Here is a 12,255-nt window from a genome sequence, read left to right as displayed (position 1 = left end):
CAGCCACACGTGCTTACATTTTGCCAAACACAGAAGCTGCAGAAAATTAAATTCTCTTGTGCACTAAGCAACCAGTTTAAAACTGAAGTGTGCACTATGTACTTCTCCTACAATAACGCACAAGGGGAAATTCAATTATTTTGTTACGTCTTGGGAATACTTACACGTGCAGCTGCACCTCAGCATTGCACCATTAACAGCCAAGGAGCTGTGGTTCATACATAATGAATGGCAAATCATTCTGTTGCTTTAGTAGAAACTTTTTCAGTCCAAAAATGAGCAGTAAATTCAAACCATTTGCTCAACGAAATTCCATGCTGTATTAGAAATGGCTCTGGGACACAGTACCAGAAAAAAAGTGCAAATCAAAGAAACACAAGTCTCTTTATTAAAAAAACATTTGCATTATTTACAGCTTTGCATTTCAATATAAAATTATGTATATGCACAGCATCAGTATAATCGCTGTTTTCTTTGTTCATGGGCATTGTTTGTGTTTATGTACAAATTCCTCGACTTGCACAAAAGAACTGAACAGCATGGCAAGCAATCCTGCTTCATTTTGTACACACCTTTTCAGTGCAAGAGGGAAAATAGCATCTATACTTCTCTGAAAATAACATCTCTGAGCTTGACTGGAACAGGTCACTTTGTTGTGGACATTGCACATACTGTCACATGTTGCTACTGTTGTATGGGCATGAGACTATACGACCATACAAATCTGCTGGTAAAAAGAGAATGCTGAAAATTTTTCTTTGAGGGTGTACATTCACCATTGCAGCGAAATAAAAATATCAGTGTCGCACATGTTACTGGAGGTTGGACAGAGGGGCTGGCCAATATGAAGGGTTCATAGTACTCTTCCCATAACCTGCTGTCAGTTTGAACAATTGTGGCTGATGATGCAGTCCGTGTATGCATTAGGCACTGCAGTAGTGCAGGTTGGAAGCAGATTCCAACATCCAACACATAAAACATCAAGATTTCACCAATAAAGAAGCCATTCTGAAGCAGATTCTAAAATCAATTCGCTTGTTGATGTTAGAATATGCTTCCAAATGAAATGGCTGCCTTTTGCTGTTGGTTGATAACCTTAGTCCATGCTTGGTGTGGTGACACAATTAATTTTGTTTCAACATTTGCAACAGAAATCGGTTGTAAGCTACACTGGAATGTTTACTGCAATGGTAGTAACACAGACCCTCCAAAGACACCATTGCATATCACAATGACTGCTGTATTCTTTCTTCTCTAGGAAATCCTGTCTAATGCCATAAAAAGTGTGAAACAGCTGAACATATGTAAAAGCTAAAATACACAACTAAAATCACTCTGCATGATATCACGGTCATGGTTGATGAAATTGCCTTGTTAGGCTTTTCTATTTTTAAAAACTACACCAGGCCATAACAAATGTTGCACACAAAAGAAGCCACAAAATGCACTATAAAAAAGCACAGTAACGAGGAAATGGAATGCCGTAACATACATGTCATAAACGCTTTCTTTGTTATCACATATTATTTATGTACAAAGCAATGTGTAGTGACAGTCGTCTTCTGCTGGTGCCAGCACAAAAAGCAACTGCACTTGCTTAGATTAAATTTTTTTAAGTACTCTGACTTCTTGCTGCCTTCCTTTTCAGAGCTTGCATACAAACACAGGCTAAGCATAACACCGGTCAACTTGCCAGCACTAACTGCATTGGTACTTCATAAAGAAAGTTCTGCAGCTTTTGTGCTTATGTCACTTTCAACTGAACTGCTGCACAAATGGCATTGCTTCAAAGCCACAACTATACATTTCCTCAACATATGTAATAAAACATTCCTGCAAACAATCTCATTTAAGAAGTGGGAGTGTGTGAAGCCATGGAAAGTGCCAGGATGAAGGAAATAAATGTGACAAATTCAGTAAATTGCCACAGTGCTTGAGAAGACAATGTGTCCTGCTTCTCTTAGGACTCTCGGGCTTTGCACAGTAAATACTATAGTTCTTGAACAAAGCCAGTTTATATTCTTTGTGCCAATCAATGTCAGCCTTGCTTCCACAGCATTATGTGCAGACAGAGGGTTCTACACGCAAAAAACGAGGCATGTAGCACGCGCATTCATCTGGTGTAACAAGTCACATGTGGCAAGGGGATGGCATATGCCCCAAATAGCACATAGCTCTGCAAGATGCAAGGCACAAAATGCTTACTGCATGCCGATGGGATGCATAACATGTTCCAGTCCAGAAAGCACAAGGCACCTCATTTCACAAAATTAAAGAAACGACCTTCAGGGGCAACAATCTTGATGCAAGGCTGTGCATCACCTTGCCATCATGTGCACACAAAGAACCAAAACTGAGGTTTCGTGCAAGGTTGTTCATCAAGGCGTTAAACACGTCTGGATGATATTTGCCAAGACACCGAGAAGTGTCATCGCATCAGCCTTCTTTTCTCTTACTTTCACACAAGAATATTGGCCTCATTACATTTGGCGAGGCACACACAACATGGCAGATTCTTTGAGAACACCACGGTTTCAGGGTCACTAGGCAATATCCTGTTGTCCTTGTTCCACTATAAGACACAGGCCTTGAAGCTCTTATGATGATTTATCCAGCCGACGTAGTAGCAGGGCAATATGAAGAGCTCCCTCACAGAGAGCGAAGGAGGCCTGAATATAGGATCTGCAATCTGTTCAAGTGATCATGAGGACAGCCTGACTGCACGGATGTCCTCATAGCAGTTCTCAACAGCCCGTGGCCGGCCGTTTCGGTGGCCACCATTTTCAACAGTCGTTTCACCAGGCTTGGCTGCGCCCTCTCCCGATGTGTTCTGCAAAGAGCAAACAGATGAGTGTGAGCACCTAGGCTTATGTGAGCCACACATGCATAACATACATCCAACACCTTGCAACATTGAGACTGATTACACAAAAAAAAAGTCACCACCACAGCTTAAGTCACAACTGGAGCCCTATTTCAAAACTGCAAGGCCATACGTGCGACTTACCATTGCTGCACTTTAGTAGGATGGAATCGTGAAAACGGAGCTGACACAACCTTACACCTTATGGCTGTCCTTGCTGATAACGATGCTGGTGCTACACAACTTAGGAAGAGATTCTGCGACACTTTTTGAACATATATTAAATAAACAGGCTTAATTGGTAGACAATGCTGTCATGGACATCTGATCTTCATATTTCGTTCAAAAGACTGCCTGCTATTTCCTTCAAATTTCTGAAATCCATGCCACTTTTCATGTACTGTATATCCTTATGCATCTATACCCATGATAGCCATTGGCTCAATTTCTGTAGATGTCATGACGGGGCTGCGCCTCTGGCACAAGCAACAATGGACAAATCACATTGCTGACAGAGCAGTGGTGCTACCTGAAGCCAGACAATGATACCACTGCACCAGTACTATGGCCTACGAGATAAAACTTCATGTGCATAGGATTGCACCATACCAATACAAATCTTGGCATGATGATGGGCACAGGATGGCGGGCACTGTTCCACATGGGAAAGGTAACATATCTTCGAGCACAAGAAACAGGCAGCATTTGATTGCCAGTAACTCGCTCTGTTCACACAAGGCACATCCAAAACCTTCTTTTTGGAAAATGATCTAGTATGAGAATATGACCTTTAATACGAGGCATATTTCGCAACATTAATGAAAGACATTGCATGGAACCTTTAAACTATATATTTGTGAATGAATTTGGCAGTAATAGTACATTCAAAATAGAAAAAGTAGAAAGAGACTGTTAGTATCTGCAGAAAGACCTGGGCTTGCGAATGACTACGGGCATTTTCTCCGCCTAAGTGCCTCTTTTCAAATCTGTTGGATGCAGTGCAGATAGTAAATAAAGGCTGGCTTGTCAAGTTAGTACACATAATTCATAGTTTCAAACAAACATTCTTTTAGTGAAACGAATTGTCACTGCTTATGGGTGTGTACTTCACTGGGTTTTCGTGAATGTCCTTTTCAGCCATGTAGTAGGTCTGGAAAAACCTTGAATTAGAAAAGCAAAAGAGCCCAAGTACTTCTTTTCACTTCAATATGTATGTGCTCCTGCACATACTGTCTTAACGATTACCAGGTACTTTCTTTTAACTTTCTTGACAGTGCTATATTTGAAGCTTGGGAAATTTGGTACAGCATTTTTATGAGGGACAGTGCAGAAACCTGCAGCAGGTGAGTCGGATATCACTTTGTAGTGCCACTTCACTGACAAGCATGCCCAATCTGTAGGTTCAATTTCTATGGCTGTTTAAATTAATATTTTATGAATTAATGCTATAAATGCTAGCTGTTTAGAGCACAGTTGTAAATTGCAAAGTGGAAGCCCGTCATTACTTAAGGCAACTACATTTTCTTTCACATTCTTGTAGCTGTCTGTGGCTGTCAAACCCAGCTGCAAAGGTGGATCTAACCCATCTGCCACAGGTTATTTCCTTTATCTGTTTCCAATAAAAAAAAGAAATAGTCATTCTATGCATGTGTGTATGACCTTGATAATGCAAATGCCCAAGGATACACCACACTACTCTGTATACTGACTTTGTTGCTCTGTATTGAGGTCTCAGATGGCATGCAAGTACACTCTGCCATGGTGATACCTAGTGTTCCACTCACTGTCAAAAAGCAGTTGTACGTCTATGATTAAGAATACTCAAACTTGCAACATCAAGGTCACTACTAGAGTGTTATAGTCATACTGTTTCACCACTGGCTAATGAGCAAGTAAATTCCAAGTATTGGGTTGCAGTTTGCATGCACACTTTCCCAATTTCCAGAAGGTCCCAGTATTTAATAGTATTGTTTTAGCCAGTACCTCTTGGAGTGCCTGTTTCACAATCAGTTTCGTTTTATATATAAGGCAGAGGCTGTTTGCCACACTCCTGAATAATGCCGCATTACACTCAACTAAAGACAAAGTCAGCACGTAATCACATGACCATGGATTATGTGCTATTACGTGCTATGAGATAATTCCTCTTACTGGACTAGACTGCTTTGCCACATGAAACATGCACATGCACAGTAATATGTAACCATCATGCGTACCTGGAGTACAACACCATCCTTGAGGTAGGTGGGATTCTCGAACGAGACACCAGGAGGCCTTGTCTTGGCCTTCCAGCGTTTCCAGTAGAAAATGCCCAGCACAGCAGCAATCACCAGCACCAATGCTGTCATCACCAGTATAATTGCTATCTTTCCACCAAGGCTCAAGCCCTGTCCAGATAGAGCTGCAGAGCCTGCAGAAAACGTGGGAACAAGCTTTCTGTATAATTTCCTGTAACTACCTTTATACTACAGCTTAATTTTCAAGGAAGTACACCTCCCTATTTGTACAGTCAAACGTCGATACAATGAACACAAATATAACAAAGTAAATATAAAATTCTCATTAGTTTTTTTTTACTGATATCAGAATGTTTGTTTGCTTATAATGAATATCAGATATAACAAGGTTATTTTTATGTGATGATGATGTATGTGTTTTAATGGCGCAAGGGCGACGGGTATTCTTGTGTCGGATGTGACTTTGTTATAATGAGGTTTGACTGCACTAGAAATTGCCACCTATGGAGTCCGGTATTCCAGTACACAGCATTGAAAAATAAATTAAAATTGGAGTTCTCCCTATGGTTCTCTAATCAATATCCAGTTGGCACACTGCCATGTCTTTTAAAAAATTAAAATTAAAAAAAGCAGAATTATATGAATAGAACAAGGTATGCAAGGTGTGCAAGAAGGTGGAAGGATGGTCTGATCAACATTACTCTTCCTTCCTGCACCTCTTTTCTAGGGATGTTCGAGAGACAAATTTCTGTGTTGTGTAACACGTGTACATGTGCATTTCTATATGACACTGTCTGGCATGATTATTTCTGTAAAATGTGCTGCTTTGTTACCTTTCGATATCTGATGAACGCCAGTCCCTGTTCAATACATCGTTTATCCACTATTACCACTTTGGTATTCTGAATGCTTATGGTAAACAACAAAATAAGAAAGTGAAATGAAGGGAGGGGGGGGGGTAGCTTTGCGCATGTGAAGTAGTTATAGATGCATGCCCATGTACACGTTAAGTAACAAGGAAGAAAAAGTGGTGTAATAATGCAGACTATTGGGGAACTACTGTAAACATAGGGTTTTGGTTTAAAGAGTACATGAGTGATGACAAGTAAATATGCAACCATGTAAAATTTAAGTTTTAAAATGCTAGGATATGTATTCGTTTATGGACAGCTTCACATATGCTCTACCTTCCTGTGCTTCATACCATATGTTCAGCATACCTTACAGTCTTGGGCATCCACGTCATCAGTTAGGCTACATCATGTGCATCAACTTGGCAACATCAAGTGTAATTGGGACATGCCAGAGTGTCCTGCAGCTTTCAGCAGATTAAAAATGAAATAATGAGCTCTGCAGAGCCACAAGCATACCATGCTGCTTTCATACACAGCTTTTCACATGTGTGGCAAGTGACCAACTTACCCGGTGGGTGAATGACGACTGGAAGAGTGCTGGCACTCATGCCATAGTGGTTGCCTGCCTTGACCAGGAATTCATAGATGAGACCCTTTTCCATGTCTCGGAACTGGAACGGTGGCTTCAATGTCTCGTTCTAAAAAGATAGAGCTAAAGTTACTCCACTTTCTCACACCTTCCGACAACTTTGCCCTGAAACAATTTATTACAGTGCAGGCACATGAGAGCTATCTATATAAGGACATTTATATCTGCTAACTGTTACGGCTGCTATGACTATAATTTCTAGTAAAAACTTAGGATGTACAGTCCAGACCTATACCCAAGAAAAATGTTTTTGCTGGGACCCGTTCAAAATAAAACTGGTTTCAACTGGACCAATTTAAGGTCATCTGGTTCAAGTTGGCAGTCAACTGGACCTCTAGCAGACCTCTAGTTGACCTCTAGCTAGGACAAGTGAACTTGGTGTGGGACCAGGTGGACAAAGCTGGCATTTGAGTGGAACAGTTTGGCTGGCAGTTGGGCACGCACTAGCTTGACCAGCGACCAGGTGATTTACTACTAGTTGGCTGTCACAGATATGCCATGAAAGCACAATTGTACTATAAAGTTTCCTGTGGGTAGAATTCTTTTCATATTTACTGAGCAGAAACATGACTCCTGACAACCGGATGTGGTTGTAGTTATAACTGCAAACCCTTAACTGGCTGAGTTCACTGTGTTTTGTTCCACTGAACACTGTGCAGGCATGACTCAGATAGATGAAAAGTAGTAGTTCACTAAACAAAAATCAAGTGTTCAAACTTTAACTGTGTTTAAACTGCACCAGGCTATGACACTAAATATTCTTAAAGGCTGTTTTGGCCAATACTTGCTAAGCAGTTTGCAAAGATCAGTCTTGAACATATGTATTTTGTACTAATATGTGCTACTGTGGCTTCTTCAATATGTCACTGCTAGGCAAAGTTAGTCAAAGAAGGCTTCTGTTACTTCTGTGTCGTGCTGGCTGTTGCTGTCAAATAACTGCTTTTCTTTCTGTTGATGAAACATTGCTATATGGATGTTAGGCACAGACAAACAGAAGTATAGAAAGAAGGAGAGACTGTCTTGTCTCTTTTTTTTTTTTTTTTTTTTGTATGTGCCCCTCCTCACACCTATCCACCTAGCAAGAAAGTAAATTTGAATTGTGGCAGGGTGCTACATCCGCTATGGCTGGTTCCACTTTGCAACTGGAACCAGTTTACCAGTCAAAGCTTGGGCCATTAGGCTAGCCCGAATGAAACCAGTAAGTCAGGCCTAATTGGAACTGTATGTGACAGGAACCAATGCCAGCTAGTTCCACTTATGACTGGAAATGTGCTTCACAAATAATTTAAGTGGAACTAATTGGATGCCAACTGGAATATAAGTTAAAAATTTTTGCTTGGGAACAGTACCTCTAATGGATAAAAAAAAGCTATCGATTCAGTAGCAGGGGTGTTCGAATAGTTAAATTTTCTATTCAAATCGAATACAAATATTCACAAACGTTTGGCATTGAATATTGAATTTCTTACTTCAGTGTGATCGCGGTGAAGTTAAAAAACAGAATAAAGAAATATTTTACCTAAATCATTGAAACAAACTGAAGGCAGTCCAAGAGGAATTCTTTACCTGGTAACTAGTATAATCATTAATCACAAGATATCGTGGGGGAAAAAAATTCACTGCTTGACGTGTTGCCTCAGAAACAGGTGTCTCTGAGTATTGCCTCAGTATTTCTTGGAGATGTATTAACAACAGACATTTGGAGTGGCCTTGCTGTGTTCTTTCTTTTCTCCCTCCACCTGATAGGCACTAACAACCATTTTCATTCCGTACTATTCAGCCAAAAACAAATACTACACAGGTATTAGAAAATTTTAAATATTCAAATATTGCATTGAATATGACGTGAATAACAAGGTCTATTCAATTCGTATATGAAGTTTTGAATGTTCACAATTAACTCACACTCACCTCTACTTAACAGACACTATATTACCCTTGCAAGACCTTGATTTCTCACTGTAGCAATTTCATAGACAATTCAACCAAGACAGAGAGGTCACAGGAAATAGAGACTTGAAGTGATTAACAGTGGGTGAACAAGGAAATCAGCCCAGAGCTAACGTTTTGACAAGAGGAACACAAGTCCCCCAGTTGAAACATTGCATTCAGGCTAAAGCTTTCCTTTGCTTGCCCACTTAAAACAGAAAAAAAAAAGCTTTTTTAATTTGCAATATAGTTCCTTTCAGAGTGTGATTTGACATGCACTAGCAAAATTTTGTTTTGTGATATAGTACCGAGTTACAGTCTTGCTGTTTAGAAGAGTTCTTATTCTTCATAATTTATTTTCAGAGGTCCCATTACTATGTTTCGCTTCAGGAGCTCTTTCTGCACATTACCTGTACCGGTTTGTTTGAGCACTTATAGTGAAAAAATATTAAAATTTAATCCGACACAACAAAAGGGCAACTTGGCAAGACCGGAAATGTTGTCGGGTTGAACAGCTTCAAGTTTCTCCGCTCCTTTTTTACCACCAGAAAAGCTTTGTGCTATGGCCCAGCACTTACCCTGTTGATGCTCTGCGAGCCAACACTCCTCCAGAGCACACGGTACCACTGAACCACATCAGGATTTTTGAGCGGAGGATCCCAGTAGATGTCCACTGCCCCTGGAGCCACTTGTGTGGCCCTGACATTCTGAGGTGGGCCCGGCAGCATTGCTACGAGAGATATACAATGATCCGTGAGGCTAACAGCCATGCACAGAAGCTCAAGTGCATGAGTAATAACCACTGGCCAGCTGGCTCTTTTGCGTTTTAAGTTGCTAACTGTCACTGACTGCAGATGCAATGTCATCTGAGGCTTGTTACTAAGGGCAGCCACAGTGGTTGTAAAATTGCTGTAGCAAGCACCCTTACTGAAATAAGTGCTATTCCTTTCCTGTATAATGCAGTAGCTGTTTCTGTAACAGAGCATCAGCAACCAAGCTCTCCTGCAGGGTAATCACTGGAGTACTGCTGCTTGACTTTGGCATGATTAGCAAATGAGAGAAGATGCAAGTTTTTGGACTCAATATCATTCTCCTTTTTCAGTGAGGCTGTGCTTTCCTGCCAGATTCTTTTATGCATGGATTGTGGAAGTGAGAACCCATCCCTGACGTGTGCATCTATATCTGATCAAAAGCAGTGGAGAACTTGCTCCAAACTTCGCAGTAACAGCCTAGACACAGACAGCTCTGGAACTGTTACACTTCATAATTCATGCATTAAGAAATGATAGAAAGAATAGAAGTTTCATCAGAAATAAACAATTGAACTGGAATATGAGAGGCAGTATAGAGCTACTCATACAGTAACTACATTTATATCAATGCTGCCAAAAAAGTTTTCTTGCATTGACAGTATACAGAACACCTTCCAGGCCTTTCCAGAGGCAGAACTATATCACACCAACGCACAGTACTGTTTTAACTGCCTCAGAACTTTACTCTCACAACTGCCCTAATTGAAGTACACTGGAATAAATACATTTTAAATTCATTGCCATACAAAGTTTACATATATTTACTTAGTTACTCAAGATCTGTTGCAATAAATTTGCGGCAGTGGCCACTTTCTGGAATAGAAGACTGTTAAGGTACAATGAACAGCTTGATTCCCTAGTACTGTTACCACATATATTAATACATAAAATCTCCTCGTCAACAGACATCTTTCAACATGAATAACTCACACAAATTGTTTGGTCAGCTCTTTGTCTTTATTTCCAACAGGTTTAGGGAGGCAGGGAAGAAAAGCTGCCCCCCCCCCCCCCCCCCAAGTGCAGCAGCTTGAAAAAACAACCTCCCCCTATGATCACAAGACATCACAAGCTCTTCAGAATTGTAGAACAAAGAAAGAAGTTCTAAAGAAATAAAATTGGAAATCCTGGAGCCTTGTGATAGCAAATTAACTGACTGACGCAAAATTTTGGTGCTCTGAAAATCCAAATATAATCAAGGCATTACAAATTTGTGCATTACTGTATAGTGCATTCTGCTACCTTGCCTGAGGCAGCTTCTTGTGTAAGGCCATCAAATTAAACAAGAATAATTTAATCCAGAGTCAATATAACCCATTAAACTATTCAGCTTCCAAGGTCAGCCCGCTAGTAATACCATTATTGCTCCATTACTTATTATACTTAATTGCATTGTTTAAGCCTTTCTGTTACAATGTAAGGACTTCCTGACATTTTAATGCAACTATGTCCTTTCATGCAAACTGAACATCTAAAATTTTCTGCTAGGAATGAAACTATGTTGCCGCATTTAGTGCATTTCTGTTGCGTAAGGGTTGGTAATTCCCTACATGAAGTTGAGTTTGTGTGCTTGCGCTTAGCCATGTAATATCACTTGGCCTACCTTTGCCTTCTTCAAAGCAGGACACAATCTCTTTGGCAGCAGCAAGGGCACATTGTGTAGTCTGAAATACTGGCCTGCCAACACACCAGCGCAAGCAGCTTGAAGGGACGCCCTTGCTCCTACAACACTGTCTGTGATCACTACCATCTGTGTTGAAGAGAAAGAGGAGAAGGTACTGAATATATGTGTACCAATGACTGGGAGAAAGAAGCCTCTTGTGCAAGACAGTGCAATCATTATACCAAATCATGGAATCCCTATATCAACTACAGTGTAGACCGCTTATAACGTAAGTCGCCAAAGTCGCGAATATCCGCACTATAAGCGGTACCGCACTATAACCAAAGCAACAATTTTCAAGGCCCGCACATATGCAAAACATGTGCACCGAGCCGCCAGGCGTATGCGACAGTCGAGGAATGCGGCTAGAACGTTTGCATTCAATTTACAGTCGAATCTCGTTAATTCGAACCAAATCACGCGGCGGCGCCTCCGACCGGCATTGCTCCAGCATCGCCATAGAGTAAAAGCTTAGGAGAGACCCCTCAATGTTGCGCGCGAACGAAACAAAAAAGAAAGAAAGAAAGAAAAAAAAAATGCGGCGGAAATTTCACCCTCTCTCGCCGATTCTGAGTTGCGCCGGAACATGCGTGTACGTGCCGACGTCTCAGCCACGCTACCGTAGCCATGTGTAGAAAATGAAAGTGAACCCTTCTTTCTCCTTTATGCTTCCTCTACTTTCTAGTCACGTGTTGACCTTGCACGCTGCGGCTATGGCGCAGAGGGAAGCAGCGGCGCTGTCCCAGGCTGGCGAACGTAACTGCCTACGCCGGCAAACGCCCGCTTCCCGATAACGGCAGAAAACGAAACTTCGGGGAGCTGGCGCCGGACCGGCTGGAGCGGCGGCGGGCGCGCACGGTGACAGTCGAAAGTGAGGGAGCTACGAGGGAGGGCGAGGGGAGCCACCGAAGCGGCGGAGTTGCCGAGGCGAAATCCGCTTCCCTGCTGCCCTCCTCCCTCACATTCCATGGTGTCCGCGTGCGCCCTTCGCCGTGATGTGCCGGCGCCGCCCGCTCCCTGAAGTTTCGTTTACTGCCGTTATCATGAAGCAAGCGTTGGCCGGCGTTGGCAGTTTCGTGGCGCTCGCTCGCTATGCGCGCCGTGATATTTCACGACTAGCATTCAAGATTCTGGTTTCAGCCTCCCTGGCTGTTCCGTTCGCACCACGTGCCCTTCTCCTCCACTTCGTCTCTCTTTCTTCCTCGAGCACTCCTTCGGGCGCCCGTTTGAGGGGAGCGTTCGCCGTCGCCG

At 41.9% G+C, this 12,255-nt stretch overlaps 1 protein-coding gene across 3 annotated transcripts in view; it reads right to left on the bottom strand.

Annotated features, from left to right (window-relative positions):
* Positions 1–365: 365 nt before the first annotated feature.
* Positions 366–12,255, bottom strand: part of LOC119436359 (Ig-like and fibronectin type-III domain-containing protein 1) — a 225,299-nt gene continuing 213,409 nt past the window's right edge. For all 3 annotated transcript variants that reach the window (XM_049657148.1, XM_049657152.1, XM_049657156.1), the window contains 5 exons: positions 10,945–11,091; positions 9,111–9,262; positions 6,523–6,652; positions 5,080–5,273; positions 366–2,830 (listed from right to left, as the gene is read on the bottom strand). In XM_049657148.1, coding sequence (XP_049513105.1) covers positions 2,702–2,830; positions 5,080–5,273; positions 6,523–6,652; positions 9,111–9,262; positions 10,945–11,091 — 752 coding nt within the window. In that variant the 3' untranslated portion in view covers positions 366–2,701. The remainder of the gene's footprint in view (positions 2,831–5,079; positions 5,274–6,522; positions 6,653–9,110; positions 9,263–10,944; positions 11,092–12,255) is intronic.

This window comes from Dermacentor silvarum, chromosome 1, assembly GCF_013339745.2.
Source record: "Dermacentor silvarum isolate Dsil-2018 chromosome 1, BIME_Dsil_1.4, whole genome shotgun sequence".
Classification (NCBI taxonomy): domain Eukaryota; kingdom Metazoa; phylum Arthropoda; class Arachnida; order Ixodida; family Ixodidae; genus Dermacentor; species Dermacentor silvarum.
The sequence above is the reverse complement of the archived record's forward strand: the minus strand, read 5'-3'. Positions and strand labels throughout refer to the sequence as shown.